Consider the following 14,592-nt stretch of genomic DNA (forward strand, 5'->3'; position numbering starts at 1 on the left):
AGGTCTAGATGAATGACACTCTTTTCAAGGCAGTAGCTCACAGTACTCACTATTTGCCTGAACAGCTTCTGGGTCTCCCCCTCCAACATGCCATCAGCCTCCGGGATGTGATGCCATAGCTTTGTCCCACCTGCGTGCTCCATGACGATGTAGACCACCAACCACCAAATACACTGACTATCTGAGAGCCTCACAGGTCACCACCAAGAGCTTCCTGTACTTACAGACAAAAACCCAGTCACAGCCACCCTGTTACATAGCCAGTATTTGAAATTCCCTCACATTGTCTTCTCTTGAGGTCAAAGCAAGAAATGGCCCAGTCACACATGGGTATACCATTTGTAGCCTCCAGGACCTTTTTGTGTTTCATAAAAAGAATAAGAAAGGAGCTTGTATGATGATACAAGACTGTAATCCCAGGGGTTCAGGAGGCTGAGGCAGGATGATTGCAAGTTCAAAGTCAGCCTCAGAATCTTAGGAAGGCCCAAATCAATTTAGTGAGACACTGCTCAAAATAACACACGTAAATTAAAGGGCTAAAAATACTGGAGATGTGGCTCAGTGGTTGAGCACCCTTGGGTTCAATCCCCAGTAACAAAAAATAAAAAAAAGAAATCAAGCCTTTTGTTTCAGTGGGTTTTAGAGACTAATACTTACTTTTTCAGAAATTAAAATTTGTGGGATTAAAAAAAAGCCTGTAGTTTTAGAGGCATTGGTAGTGACTGATGTTGATGTACTCAGCAAAAACACCATTAAAAGGTGAAAGGAAAGATGAAAAGGACAGTATGGCTGAAGTAGGAAAGTGGAGAACAATAACACTGGGGGAGAGTTAAGAAATTAAGAGACTTAGGGGCTGGGGATGTGGCTCAAGCGGTAGCGCGCTCGCCTGGCATGCGTGCGGCCTGGGTTCGATCCTCAGCACCACATACAAACAAAGATGTTGTGTCCGCCGAAAACTGAAAAATAAATATTGAAATTCTCTCTCTCTCTCTCTCTCAAAGAAAAAAAAAGAGACCAGGGTACCAGAAAAATTATAGAAAATCTAAAGATTAGAGTGACTGTGACAATTTCTTAAAACAACAATGCAGGTTGACACATATTTTCACAAAACATTTCTCAGTAGCATGTTTGATAGCACTTTTCTCACAGTAGATCATCTTTCAAAATTGGCACCAGTCCTCTCAATCAGTGCTGCTGCTGTATCAACTGTTTTCATAATACTTCAAAAAAATCTCAAGAAACCATTTGAGGCTACATTTCTAAAAGCAACGCATAGCAGCAAAGCAGGGAGGATAGTTTCAAGGATATCATCTATATTTCACAGCATGAAATCAGAACTGTGGGCCACTTTTAAGGGAAAAGAAAGGGTAATGGTCTGGAAGCAATGAGGAGCAATATGTACCTCCTATCCAAATAATGCAAGGATTAAGTGGATAACAGTCATGTTGGGAGCTAGAAGAGAGTAATGATCAAAGAACAGGTTAAGAAATGGGGATTTCACTAGAGACTAATTTCTTTTTGTCAGATTAGGAGACTGGAAGTTGGGGAAGGATAAGGTGATGGATGAAGAAAGCCATATAAGGTTGGGTCTGAAGAATGAGTGATGTCACCAGAGTCCAGAACTAACTATGATAGTCTTAAGAGAGGTAGTGAAGGAGGAAAAGGTAGGATTCTTGCCAAGAGTAAGTATTGTCTTCACTCCTACCAAAAGGATGGATAGGCCAGGGCAGGGGTATTCTTACCTGGAATGTTTAAATCTCTGAAAGTGCAAACCTCAGTGCCTTTGCATACACTGTGGAATACACATCCCCATTCTTCTTTACCTTTCTAATTTTTGTGCTTTCAAACTCAGCTCAGGTATCAGTTCCTCTAGAAAAACTGCCCCCAGTTTCATTAATCCGTTAGGTGCTCCTCTTCAGGGCGTATTCAGTCATGCCTTTACACTATTAATTGCTTTTTATTTTTCTATCTCTCAATTTCCTCAAGACTGAATTGTTCAATCTTCTGATCGAATCAACAGATGAAGAGTTGTTTCTCATGGAAAACCAAATGTTTTTTTTTTTTTTACTTGTTTGTCTATTTACCTTCATAAGGGTATATTTTTGTCTGTTCTGTTCATTGCTATGTCCCTGATTTATAGAACAGTGTTTAGCACACAGTAGGGAATGCATGTTTAATGAATGGATGGATGGTAGTAGGATGGTTTTCCAATGCTAGGCACCAGCCTTGGACCATAGTAAGCCCTCAAAATTACACATTAAAATTATTAATGATTTTTCACTGAAAAGCAGAGTGACTGTTACTAATTGAAGAGACACAAGAAAAGAATAATCCTTGCTCCAAGGAATTTACAGTCTAATGGAAAAATTCCAGCTCGTATGGACTTTATCAAGGGGAAAAAACAAAACATAAGTACAGTTGCCTAGAACTGTCACAATGTTTATTTTATTTATAGTTGTGGCACTAGTACAGTTCAGGTCAGGCATGCCTCATTTTATTGTGTTTGCTTTATTGAGCTTTGCAGATATTGTGGGTTTTTTTTTTTTTTTAACAAATTGAAGATTTGTGGCAACCCTACACAGAGCAAGTCTCTCAGCACCCTTTTTCCAGCTTCATATGGTCACTTCTGTGTCTTTATGTCAACATGTTGATAATTAAATTATTAATTTATCTATTATGAAGATCTCTCATCACCACTTGACTGTTTTGGGGTGCCACTATTATAACTGTTTGGGGGTACCTCAAATCACTCATGCCTCATTTTCCTGCCATTCTCTATTTCTGAGCTCTTTTGTTTGGACACTATCAGCTTTCCCTTTCTCCATACCACACTCCATGCCTCTGTGCCTTTGTACAAAAATCCATCCCAAATTGTCTGCTTAACACGCCTTATCATTAAGAAGCTGCTTAAGTCTACCTTCTCTGGTTTCCTCAGCTCACCTGGAAGTGCTTCTTATCTATGGTACAATAGCACTTTGCATCCATGTGGATGCCTGTATCATCTTTACAGTTTTGTTTGCATGTCTGCCTAGATAGTGCAAATCAAAATTCTGCATGTATTCTCTACACTATACATTTCTGGAAGGCGGAGATTATCCTCAATCTTTTCAGTACTCAGCATCTCGATTGCTATATAGAAGGGTTTCCAACTTTTGGTCAGTTGACTTATCCTGGATCTTAAAGCTGGTAAACTACACATTTAAAATCTGAACCAAGATCTCCAAATTCCAGGTGTAAAGAGCTCTCCAGGTCACTGTTCTGCCTTTTTGGATAGCAGCCACTTCCATAGCTTTGTGCCTCAACGTTAGCATAACTTTGTTATTTCATATTTTAAAGAGAATATATAGGTCTTATATCCTCCTTCAGAGCATAAACGTTTCCAGAGCAGCAAGCTCGCTCTGACCAATTTTTGCATTTCCCACAATGTTAAGCAGTATGTTAAGTAGTAGCTGACCTTCAGTTTAAAAAAAAAAAAAAAAAGAGGAGGGATATGAAAGCTGGGAGAGGTATATCAGTCATCGTCTTAATCAGTGATGGAGGGACCCTCCCCCCTTCAAGGTGAACTGTAAGGCTTGAACATGTTAAAATGTTAAATGAATGACAGAGTTAATTATATGACAAGACTAGGCAGGGAAAACCTCAAGTGGATGCAACTCCTGACCTCTTTTTTCTTTTACTTAGCCTCCACCTCCGTTTTTTAAGATCTTACTACTACAATTGCAGCCGCGCTCCTGATCCTCCACAGCTCTCCTCCAGGCTGACGTCATAATGCGAACCACAAACTACAAACCCCAGAATGCCGAGCGAAGGGGCGGGCTCTCCTGGAGCCGCAGAGTGATTGGTGGGAGAGGCGTTTCCTTCCGACAGAAAGGCCCGGGAGGCGGGGACTCGGCGAGGCTCCGGGCGTAGTTACCGGGTTGGGCGGGGTACATCTGGGAGGGGTTTGTGGGTGAGCTCTGGGTCCCCCGCCCGCTGCGGAGATGGATGAAGATGGGCTTCCACTCATGGGGTCAGGCATAGACCTGACCAAGGTTTGTAAAAGACGCAGTTGAACTTCCGGCCATCGGCGGGGGAGGTTGGGGAAGGGACGCCCGGGTGCCAGGGAGAGGCCACCTCTACAGGCCCCACCCTGACCCTGTCTTCTGCTGACCTAAGAAGAGAATCTCAAAGCTCAGCCTGAAAGGGGGTCCTTCCTGAACCAATTAAGAGGATAACGCACCTCTCCCGCCTTCTCATCCCGTGTCAAGTGTCTCTGCCCAAGGTTGATCCCCTGGAGACACAGACCTGTTGTGACCTCTGATTCTTATGTTTTTTTGTTCCGGTGGGCCCTCCAGTTGGTGTGTGTGTCTGTTCCTACAAACATTCGAATCTGGAGGCCCTTCTAAAACTTTTCTACAGAGCCTCTGTCGTTTTCTGACATTCCACCCATGGCTTTGGAAAAAAAGTTAACGATTATTCTCACTCCTCCAAGAAATCCATATCACACAGCAAAATGCCCCGTTATGGTGCCCAAATACCCCAAACATTGCAAGGTGTACATTTGTGTGAATCATGTTTGTTTTTACAAAACACAGGTGCCAGCTATTCAGCAGAAAAGAACGGTGGCATTTCTAAATCAGTTTGTGGTGCATACTGTACAATTCCTCAACCGTTTTTCTACAGTTTGTGAGGAGGTAGGTATTGTGATACTGATTTCTCAAATAGCCTAGAAATCACCTTAGAATTTTTAGGTTGAAAAATGGAGTAAAACAAGAATCATAGTCTTTATGTATTCACATGGCTCATGTCAATCCATGGTGGTGTTTACACTCCTTAGCTTCTCTATGACTCTTTACCATCCAATTCTGCTCCCTACCTCTGCTGAATGAGAGTATTCTAGAGGCCTTTGTGAGTTAACTCAAGTTTCTTGTGATTAAAGAGAATAAAAGAAAATCCAAAATTTCACAGTTAAAACATTTTTTAATTTTTAATTTTGTTTTTCATTCTCCTCCCCAAATTGACATTTTAAAATACTAATTTAAAATATTCATAGTTTGTATTAAAATTATCTTACGTTTGTTGACATAAAAGGTGTCTAGGGTGAGATAGCCTAGAAACACAATGTTGACATCAAATATCATTATGGAAATAAAAATACCTTCTGCAAATGACTTGTGAAGTAGTGTTAAATACCAAGTTAAGAAAGTACTAGATCCAGGGACTCTCCCTATCTTATAAAATAGTCAAAAAAAGAGAATGGGGAGGAAAATGAAAAACATAGTTGAAATTGAATTTAAGAAAAAGAATCATGGGACTTTTAGGTAATTCACAGGTGAGCCATTGGAACATTCTGTCTTATATAAGGTAAAGCCTTAGCAATTAGTTTTTGTAAGGTGTGTTACTATAACTAAAAATTGCATGGAGACAGCAAGACCATTTTTACTTGCATAGAATTCCAGCTGTTATTTTTGTTGATTTATCAAAATTTCCTCTGCATTTTCACCAAGACAAAAACGAGATAGGATAATTGATAGCCTGCAGCCATATGTTTTTAGGAGTTGCATAGTTTCTTGACCTTACCTGTTTTTAGGAGTTGCATAGTTTCTGCTCTAGTTCCTAGGTCTTTGATCCATTTTGAGTTGACTTTTGTGCAAGGAAAGAGGTAAAGGTCTAGTCTCATTCTTCTGCATATGGTTAACCAGTTTTCCCAATACCATTTTTTTTAAATGGCTGTCTTTTCTCCAGTGTATGTTTTTGACACTTTTGTCAAGGATCAGGTGACTTGTAGATGTGTGGGTTTCTATGTCTTCTGTTCTGTTCCATTGATCTGTTTTCATGCCAGTACCATGCTTTGTTGCTATAGCTCTGGAGTATAATTTGAAGTTAGGTATTACAATGCTTTTAGCATTGCTTTTTTTGGCTTAGAATTGCTTTGGCCATTCTGGGTCTTCTATTCTTCCAAATGCATTTTAGGACTGTTTTGTCTATTCACTCTTTAACCTCTTATTGTTCCTCCCTCAACTTCCCCACATTATTTTAGCTGTGTCACTATTTTTTAGTATTTCCTTGAACTCAAGAGAAAAGTTTGTTGAACAAACAAGTGTAAGGGTAGTCTGTGGCCTTTTATCCTTTATTTTAATTGACAATATAAATTGAATATTTCTATGATGTATAACATGATGTTTTCATATTTTTAATGTGTTGTGGAATGGCTACATCATGCTATTTAATAAATGAACTTCTTCCCATACTACTAAATTTTTTGTGATAAGAACATTTATAAGCTATTCTCTTAGCAATTTTCAAGGATACAATGTAATGTTATTACTTGCAGTTATCACCTATAGTAGATCTGTTGAACTTATTACTTCTGTCTAACTAGAATTTTGTATGCTTTGATCAACTTCTTCCCAGTCTTCCTACCTCAGTTCCCTCAGCCTTGGGTAATCACCATTTTAATGTCTGAGTTCAACTTTTTTTTAGTCTTCCACATACAAATGAGATCATGTGATATATGCCTTTTTGTGCCTGACTTATTATTTTTTAACATAATATCCTCTAGGTTCATCTATCTTATAATAAATGACAGTATTTCCTTTTTAAAGTCTGAATAGCATTCCATTATATATGAATATTACATTTTCTTTATTCATCTGTTAATGCATACTTAGGTTGATTCTGTAACTTGGCTATTGTGAATAATGCTGCAATGAACATTGTAAGTGCAGATATCTCTTCTATATACTCATTTTACATCCTTTGAATATACACCCAGTAGTGGAATGGCTGGGTCATATGAAGCACTGTTTTTAAGAAATCCATATTGTTTTCCAAAAAATTTACTAACTTATATTCCTACCAACAGTGTGCAAGAATTCCTTTTTCCGGTATTCTTTGGGTACTGGCTAAGACTCTGGAACTATGGAGGCTTGCATAGTGCCACGTTTACTGAGGTTGACCCTGTGTGTAGTCAAAAAATAAAAAGAAATGTAAGCAAAGTCTAATGCTTACTTTTCTCTCCTCCTTCTAATTGGAGAATATTCCTCTCCATGCTGTACTTCTACAGCTGGGCAGAAGGTAAAGATGGTGATGGGAAAACTGTTCTTCCTACCTTCTGTGTGTCTTTTTACACTCAGGTACTATACTCTTATCTGACTTCCCTATCTTATAAAGGTATGTTCATATGGGAATAGTTTATCAAATCGATGTTTCTGCAGGTGGATGAGTGCTTCAAAGTCCCATTCCACTATCTTGTTAGTCTCTAACCTTCTTCTTCTTTATGTATGATAATCTGAGGTTGAATATAACTCATTCTTTACAATTCACATTTTAGCAGCTTGAATATTTATGTCAATTGTAGATGGTGAGATAATAATATTTATCACATGCTTACCCTGTGCTAGGAATTTTAGTAAGTGCTTTACCTGTATTGTATGGCCCTTTGAGAGCAATTTAGTCATACCTCTTTTACAGATATGGAAACTAAGATGTAAAGAGTTTTAAATAGTTTGCTTAAGTCATTTATAATTCAGCAAATATTCAAGTACCTTACATTTGTACCTGCACCAGGGGCTCTAATTTGCCATAGATAGAAAATAATTTGCCACAGATAGAAAATAGCAGAACTGGATTTCCAACATATCTTCTAACTGGAAAAGTCAGAAATGCCTCATTCTTGTCTTGGGTTGCACTTTCTGATCTGAATAACAATCATGTTTACATCATTTTTATTTCATAATCATAGTTTCGTAATTTTTATAGCTGTTTCAAAATCTATTTTTCAGATTCATGTTTCTGCTATGCCATGTCCATTTGGTTTGATGTCTTTTTTGATGTGATAAATTCTAAATATATATATATATATATATATATATATATAGATAGATAGATAGATAGATATAGATATAGATAGATAGATAGATAGATATTCAAATGTAAAGTGCCATTCTTTGAAGTTAAAGTCAGTGTGATGTTTTGAAATAATTTTTAATTTATTCCTAGCACCCATTAGGCATGTAGTCTGTTTTTGTTAAAATTTTAAGACCCCAAATGACTTTTTCCCCAAAAAACAACAATAAAAATGAACTTCAGTTGATATGTCTTAAACTGGAAGTGAATTAGATGAAAAAAGAAATTTTTTTTTCTCCCACATGATCTGATTTGAATTAAACCCAAACTGTAACAACTTCAATGATAGCTAAACTCAAACTGGAATGAAATTTGAAACAAATTTCTAGGACTCTTTTTTCATCATTGATACTGGTTTTAGAGTTCTCTAATAAAGAGAAGAATACAAAACTATAACTGTGAAGAACACAACTTTTTGAAAACTTTTTGCATACTAGGATATTCTGTAACTCTTCTGTATGATGAGATTAGAAGGAAAGGAAAGTATTTGAATTAGATCCAAATTTCAAAGTTCCTTCACAAATCCTCACTAAGCTTTTCTGTTCTTGACCTGGTCAGTGAAATCCTAATGGTGGGCCATTGGTACAAATTCCATCCTATTGTAGGTAAACCTGAGACAATCTTACAGTGAGTTTTAAAGTCAAAGATACTTCATAAACAGGAGATTCAGAACTGCTATTTTGACTCAGACTTATTATGCTTAGAATACTGGATTTTAAATCATTTTTTAATATTTAAAAAATTTATTTTTTCTAAAATCTTTAAATACAGGAAAAAGTGCTGAGTATTCTCACATTATCTTAAAAAAAATTTACAGTGCTTATCTTACGTCCAATTTTTAACCTCCTTAGACTTAACTTTCAACCAGATAATGTTTTGTATAGAATCTCATTTGCTGCTACCTATGTTATAACTGCCTGATTTAAGTTTCAGATGGAGCTTAATAAAAGCCATTTATTGTTTCCCTTTCTGGCTTCTAGGTTGTTATATACAACCCAATGGGATATATCAAAAGATTTATTGTTTTAAAATACTGTTTCTCTTTTAGAGAATTGGATATAAAAGCTGCATATTTCATAATCAAAAAAAAAAAAGTCAATGTTTTAGGGCTAGGGCTAAGGCTCAGTAGTAGATCGCTTGCCTAGGATGCAGGAGGCACTGGGTTCGATCCTCAACACTACATAAAAATAAACAAATAAAATAAAGGTATTCTGCCCATCTACAATTACAATGTTTCATTTTTGTTTCCATATTCATCTAGTTGCTCCATACTTCTTCCTCATGTCTTCTTTTTTCCCTTTAATAAATGTGCTACCTTAGAAATATGCAAGTAATAAATCAAGACATTTTCAGCATATCTGACAAATTTCAGGTGCCTTGTAAATTCCTGTTATCCCAAACCAAGGCATTTCAAGTTTGTTTCAAATCCTCATAAAAATAAGATAATGGGGGCTGGGGATGTGGCTCAAGCGGTAGCGCGCTCGTCTGGCATGCATGCAGCCCGGGTTCGATCCTCAGCACCACATATAAAGATGTTGTGTCCGTCAAATTAAAAAAAAATAAATATTAAAAATTCTCTCTCTCTCTCCCTCTCTCTCACTGTCTCTCACTCTTTCTTTAAAAAAAATAAGATAATGGTTAAATAGATGGGAAAGACTGTTACTTTTTCATTTTTCTTGCAAAAACTTTCAGAAGTGGAGATACGTATTGTCCCTGATCATGTTACTTACATTTTATGCATAGTCATCCTTACTTCAGGGTAGTGGTTCTCAATCAGGGACCATTTGGGATTGTCTGGAGTATTTTTTTATTATCATAACAGAAAAGTGCTAGTGGCATTTAGTGAATAAGAGACCAGAGATTCTACTACACATCCTATAGTGCATGGGAGGGATCCTCCACAACAAAAAAATATCCATCCCAATATGTCAATAGAACCAAAGTTTGAGAAACCTGCTTTAAAGTGGTCTGTGGCTTTAGAAGGGAAATGCAGAAGGCACAAACATTAATGAAACAGCTACCCATTAATGAAGCCAGTTATATTTTCACAAGTGACAGCAACTCTAAAAGGTACATATTTATGTATATTATAGCAGTAATCACACTGGAATTGACTCAAAATCATGTGCTAAATTCTCTTTGGAAAGCAGAGATTTTTAATTGTGCCATGGACTCTTTGACAATCTATTGAAGCCAAATCAATGTTTTTAAATAGATAAAATGTGAAGGATTACAAAAGAAACCAATTATATATGTTGAAAACACAATATAGTAGTAGGCTCTTTATCAAAGCATTAAATTATATAATCACCATGTCTGATAATCTTAATTTCAAAATATAAATTTGCAAATATTGTAATAAAAATTTGTGATTTCTCTGATGACAGAGTTGTAGGTCCTACTACTATGACTTTTTTTCAAACTAAAAGGAAAATGACAAATTTAAGTTAAAGGTAGATTAAAAACGGAAATAGAACTCTTTTTCTCATCTAGCTTCAAAACAACTTTGTTTAATGACTCTCAAAGTCATATCAACAAAAGAATTTTTTTTCCATTGGGTAGATTTTTGTTGTGATAGTTTGTGTTTTTATCTTATATTAAAGGTTTTACATATGTTCTCTAGAGCTGTTTTTCGAGAGTCCCAAATGTTAAATGTGTTATCTAAAAATATATAATGTTTCCTAACGTTGCCTATCTTTTTTGACAATCATTCCTAACATACTCAGCAACTCTCAAATGAATTTGTAAATTATTAACTAGACTAAAACTAGTTTCTGATGTTTTATTTCTAGATTATATCTTTGTTGATATCAAGATGCTCATCTTAAAAATAAGTGTTTGGTAGAACAGGCACTTTGTAGTAGGTATGAGAAAGGATGTGATACTGGAACAAAGTACAAAATACAAATTAAATAAGATTGAACTTTTTATTGCTCTCATATATCATTCTGGCTATTCTAACTTATTAAAGCAACTGTTCATAAGATCATCCAAGAGCAGTTTCTTCATGGTTGTCATTCCACTATCCACCAAGGTATTTCTCACCCTTACCATCTAGAGTATCTAGGGTGGAACATTGACAAATCTACATCTCACCTTGCTAAAGGCAAAATATGAGAAAACTGCTTTAAATTACAGAGGACAGAGTCTAATATCTGGCAAATGCCTATAATCCAAGCTATTTTGTAATCCCAGCTACGTGGCAAGCTCAGGCAGAAGGATCACATGAACCCAGGAATTTGAGGTCATCTGGGAAATATACTGAGACCCTGTCTGAAAACAACAATACAAGTGTCCTGTGAAAAAGCCATTAACTACTCTGCATGCTGCTTTCAGTATTTTATGTGTGCTAATTGTAGATGAAATGATCATTTCTCAGGATGTTCAAGTTCTGCTTATTACTTCGAAGCTTGATACTATCACAGGAAGTATCTGTGCTAACTATCTGCTAACTAGTAAACAGGCCATCTGCTCTTAGATTGTGGATTGAATATGATAATGTTATGATTGGAGATTTTATTTTTTCTTTTGTAGTATTGGGGATCAAAACCAGGGCCATGCACTCTACCACTGAGTCTTACCTCCAACCCTGAATTGGGAGTTTTAAATAAATGTGTTTATGGATCATATTCTATGATCTTTTATTTGTGTACATATATATGTCCCTTAGATAATTTAACTGTACAGAGTAATTAGAACATGTTAGTCTCTTTGTTCTGGTTTATCTTGAATTTTGATGGTAGATTGCTTCTTTTTTTCCTTTTAAGTGCTTTCTAATTTTTTCTCGTTAAATTCTTTCAATAACATAATTTTTAAAATTTTTTTTTAGTTGTAGTTGGACACAGTGCCTTTATTTATTGTTATGTGGTGCTGAGGATCGAACCCAGTGCCTCGCACGTGCTAGGTGAGCGCTCTACCCCTGAGCCACAACCCCAGCCCCACAAATAATTTATCTTCCAGTTTCATCCCCTTTTATTTTTCAAACTTGAGAAGCCTGAATTTTGGACAAATTGTATATACTTATGCGTTTCAATAATTTATGAAGGCAGATCTTGTTCCAGGTTCTTTGGTGAATTTCTATCCTTTCTCTTATTTTCTATGAAGAATTCCTTCATTCATCAATATGTAATTATTAAGCTCCTAGTTGAGTTTCAGGTGTTTTGGGAACTTGGAGTACAGCAGTGAACAAGACACTATCCTAGGCTGAGTTTATATTTTGGTTTCAGTGATTGTTTATTCCTTGGTAATTAGTTTTATAAAGCTGAAAAGAATATGATTTTACGAAATACTTATGAGGCATTCTAATAAAAATAAGAATACTTGTTTTCATTCCCACTCATGTAAATAAGATAGTAGTATATTGAAAATGACAAATATGTAAGCCATGGTTTCTATTATTTTATATCTCTTTTGTTTTTCTTATATATAGTTTTAATTAAAAATTATATTCTATGTCTCTAATTTCTCTTTTCCAGAAACTGGCAGACCTTTCTCTTCGGATCCAACAAATTGAAACAACTCTCAACATTTTAGATGCAAAGGTTTGTATTTATGAATAATTTATAATATAAATTTTGCTGTACATAAACCAGTTTTCTCAGACATGCTTTAATTGCATTTGGGAGTGAATTCAATTTAATTTCTACATCTGTGAAGTGGTGCAGTGTTTTGCTTTTTAAAAAATTTATTATAATTGCAAGGAAATGTTGTTCATTATTCATTATGAACTATTGAGTCTTTTCAAATGTACACGTGGATTGAGATTTCTTTCATTATACTAGCCAAAAGCATAATGAAAATATCATGTTAACAAATTGAGCTGTTTTGTAGTTCATTTCATTTGATGGAAAATTCAAAATTATTTTAATAGTTATCATTTAATAATAGTACAATAACAGTTATATAAAACTTTAGATGTCTCCAGAGCAAAGTTTACAGACAATATCAACTGTTTTCCATTTACAAATATCTTAAATGCTAATAAAGAGTAACAATTTGATGTCAGAAATTGCAAGAGTTATCTGGGGAAAATAGAAACTGTTTTGATTGAAAGTTTTAAGATTTAGATCATCAACAGTGGCATATGTTGTTATAATTTGGTTTCATTTGTAACATATGTACATGTTTTTCCAGTTTATAAAGAAAACACTAGTATATTTTTGTGACTTTATTCTTTTTAAAAAATATCCTATAAATGTGTAATTTTTATGTTTTTATGATTAGTTAAAATTAATTTAAATTTTATAAAATTGATCTAAAATATTTGTTAAATATTTCTGAGAAAAAAGAAATAATGACGTATTTAGAATAAGGATCAGACTATCTAGTTTGCACTTTCTACATCTTCTATGAACTTCAGCAACTATGTTTCTTTTAGAATATTTCTCTGGGTTAGAAATTTAGGCTACTTGGTCCTGAACATGCTTGGGATATTCTCCTAGAGCCATACTCACTTGAAACTATTTTGGCTGTAGCAACCATACTAAGTACTGCCTTCACTCAACAGTTCTCACTGCTTGAGATTTTATTACCATTTTTATTTCCATTATTTTTTATTATGACTATGTATCTTGTTTATTGGGATATTCTCAGAAAGTTGGAGTCCAAGGTCACAAGTTATGTTACAATCTAGGCAAATTAACCTTATTTATTTCCATGGCCATAGAATTAATATCCAAAGTTACTCATACATCTGCCAAATATGAATCATTGATTACCAGTATAAAATCAGAAAAGGGTTTACCTAGATTTTGCAAATCTGACCTAAAGTGCCTAACTATTTCTGGTTGAAATGCTTAACCATTCTAGGTTGCAATGCTATTGTGCTTTTTAAAACATTTGTTATAATTGCAAGAAAATGGTATTCATTATGAACTATTAATGAATGGTTAATCATACCCATGTTTTGTGTATCAGAAACAATGCATTTTAGTAATATTTAAAGATTTTTTTTTTTTTTTTTTTTAGTGATAGCGTATTGCTGTATTGCCCAGGCTGACCTTGAATTTCTGGGATAAAGGGGTCCCCCTGCCTCAGCCTCCCAAGTAGCTGCAACTACAGGCATGCACCACTATGCTTGACATTAAAGAGGTGTTTAAAGAAAGGAAAACTCGCTGTTTCATACATTAAGATGTAAATGAGTTTTTCATACCCCAGATAAATAAAGCTTAAATTGTACTACAGAACACCTTTTTTAAACATATATTTAAAATAAAAATAATTTTACAACTTTGTAAATTTTCTTTGAAAAAAATTTTTTAGTTGTAGATGGACATGATACCTATTTATTTATTTATTTATTTATTTATTTATTTATGTTGCTGAGGATCAAACCCAGTACCTCATGCATTCAAGGCAAGTACTATTCCACTTAGCTACAACCCCAGCCCCTGTGAATATTTTTATTCCCAATTTATAGGTAAGAAAAAATTGAGGCACACAGCTTGTGAGTGGTAGATCTAGGACTTAAATTTAGACAGTCTGACTCCAAAACCCATGTTCTCAGTCCTTATACCAGGAATATCTACACCTTAAAATAATTTCTGAGAAAAAAAATGGTTATAAGCAAAATTACATTTGGGAAATTCTTCAAAAGTACTGTATTTTTGAATGTCTTTCACTATAGTTCATGACCTGGAAAATTAGAGTTGAGATTTTATGAGCTCATAAAACTTACATAAGCCTAAAACTAAAACAACTCTCAGT

At 35.1% G+C, this 14,592-nt stretch overlaps 1 protein-coding gene across 2 annotated transcripts in view; it reads left to right on the forward strand.

Moving 5' to 3' along the window:
* Positions 1 to 3,887: 3,887 nt before the first annotated feature.
* The window catches only part of Washc3 (WASH complex subunit 3), a 47,652-nt gene continuing 36,947 nt past the window's right edge, over positions 3,888 to 14,592 (forward strand). For both annotated transcript variants that reach the window (XM_026397987.2, XM_026397996.2), the window contains exons 1-3: positions 3,888 to 4,031; positions 4,575 to 4,673; positions 12,363 to 12,428. In XM_026397987.2, coding sequence (XP_026253772.1) covers positions 3,981 to 4,031; positions 4,575 to 4,673; positions 12,363 to 12,428 — 216 coding nt within the window. In that variant the 5' untranslated portion in view covers positions 3,888 to 3,980. The remainder of the gene's footprint in view (positions 4,032 to 4,574; positions 4,674 to 12,362; positions 12,429 to 14,592) is intronic.

The sequence above is a fragment of the Urocitellus parryii genome, chromosome 5, assembly GCF_045843805.1.
Source record: "Urocitellus parryii isolate mUroPar1 chromosome 5, mUroPar1.hap1, whole genome shotgun sequence".
NCBI classification, from domain to species: Eukaryota; Metazoa; Chordata; class Mammalia; order Rodentia; family Sciuridae; genus Urocitellus; species Urocitellus parryii.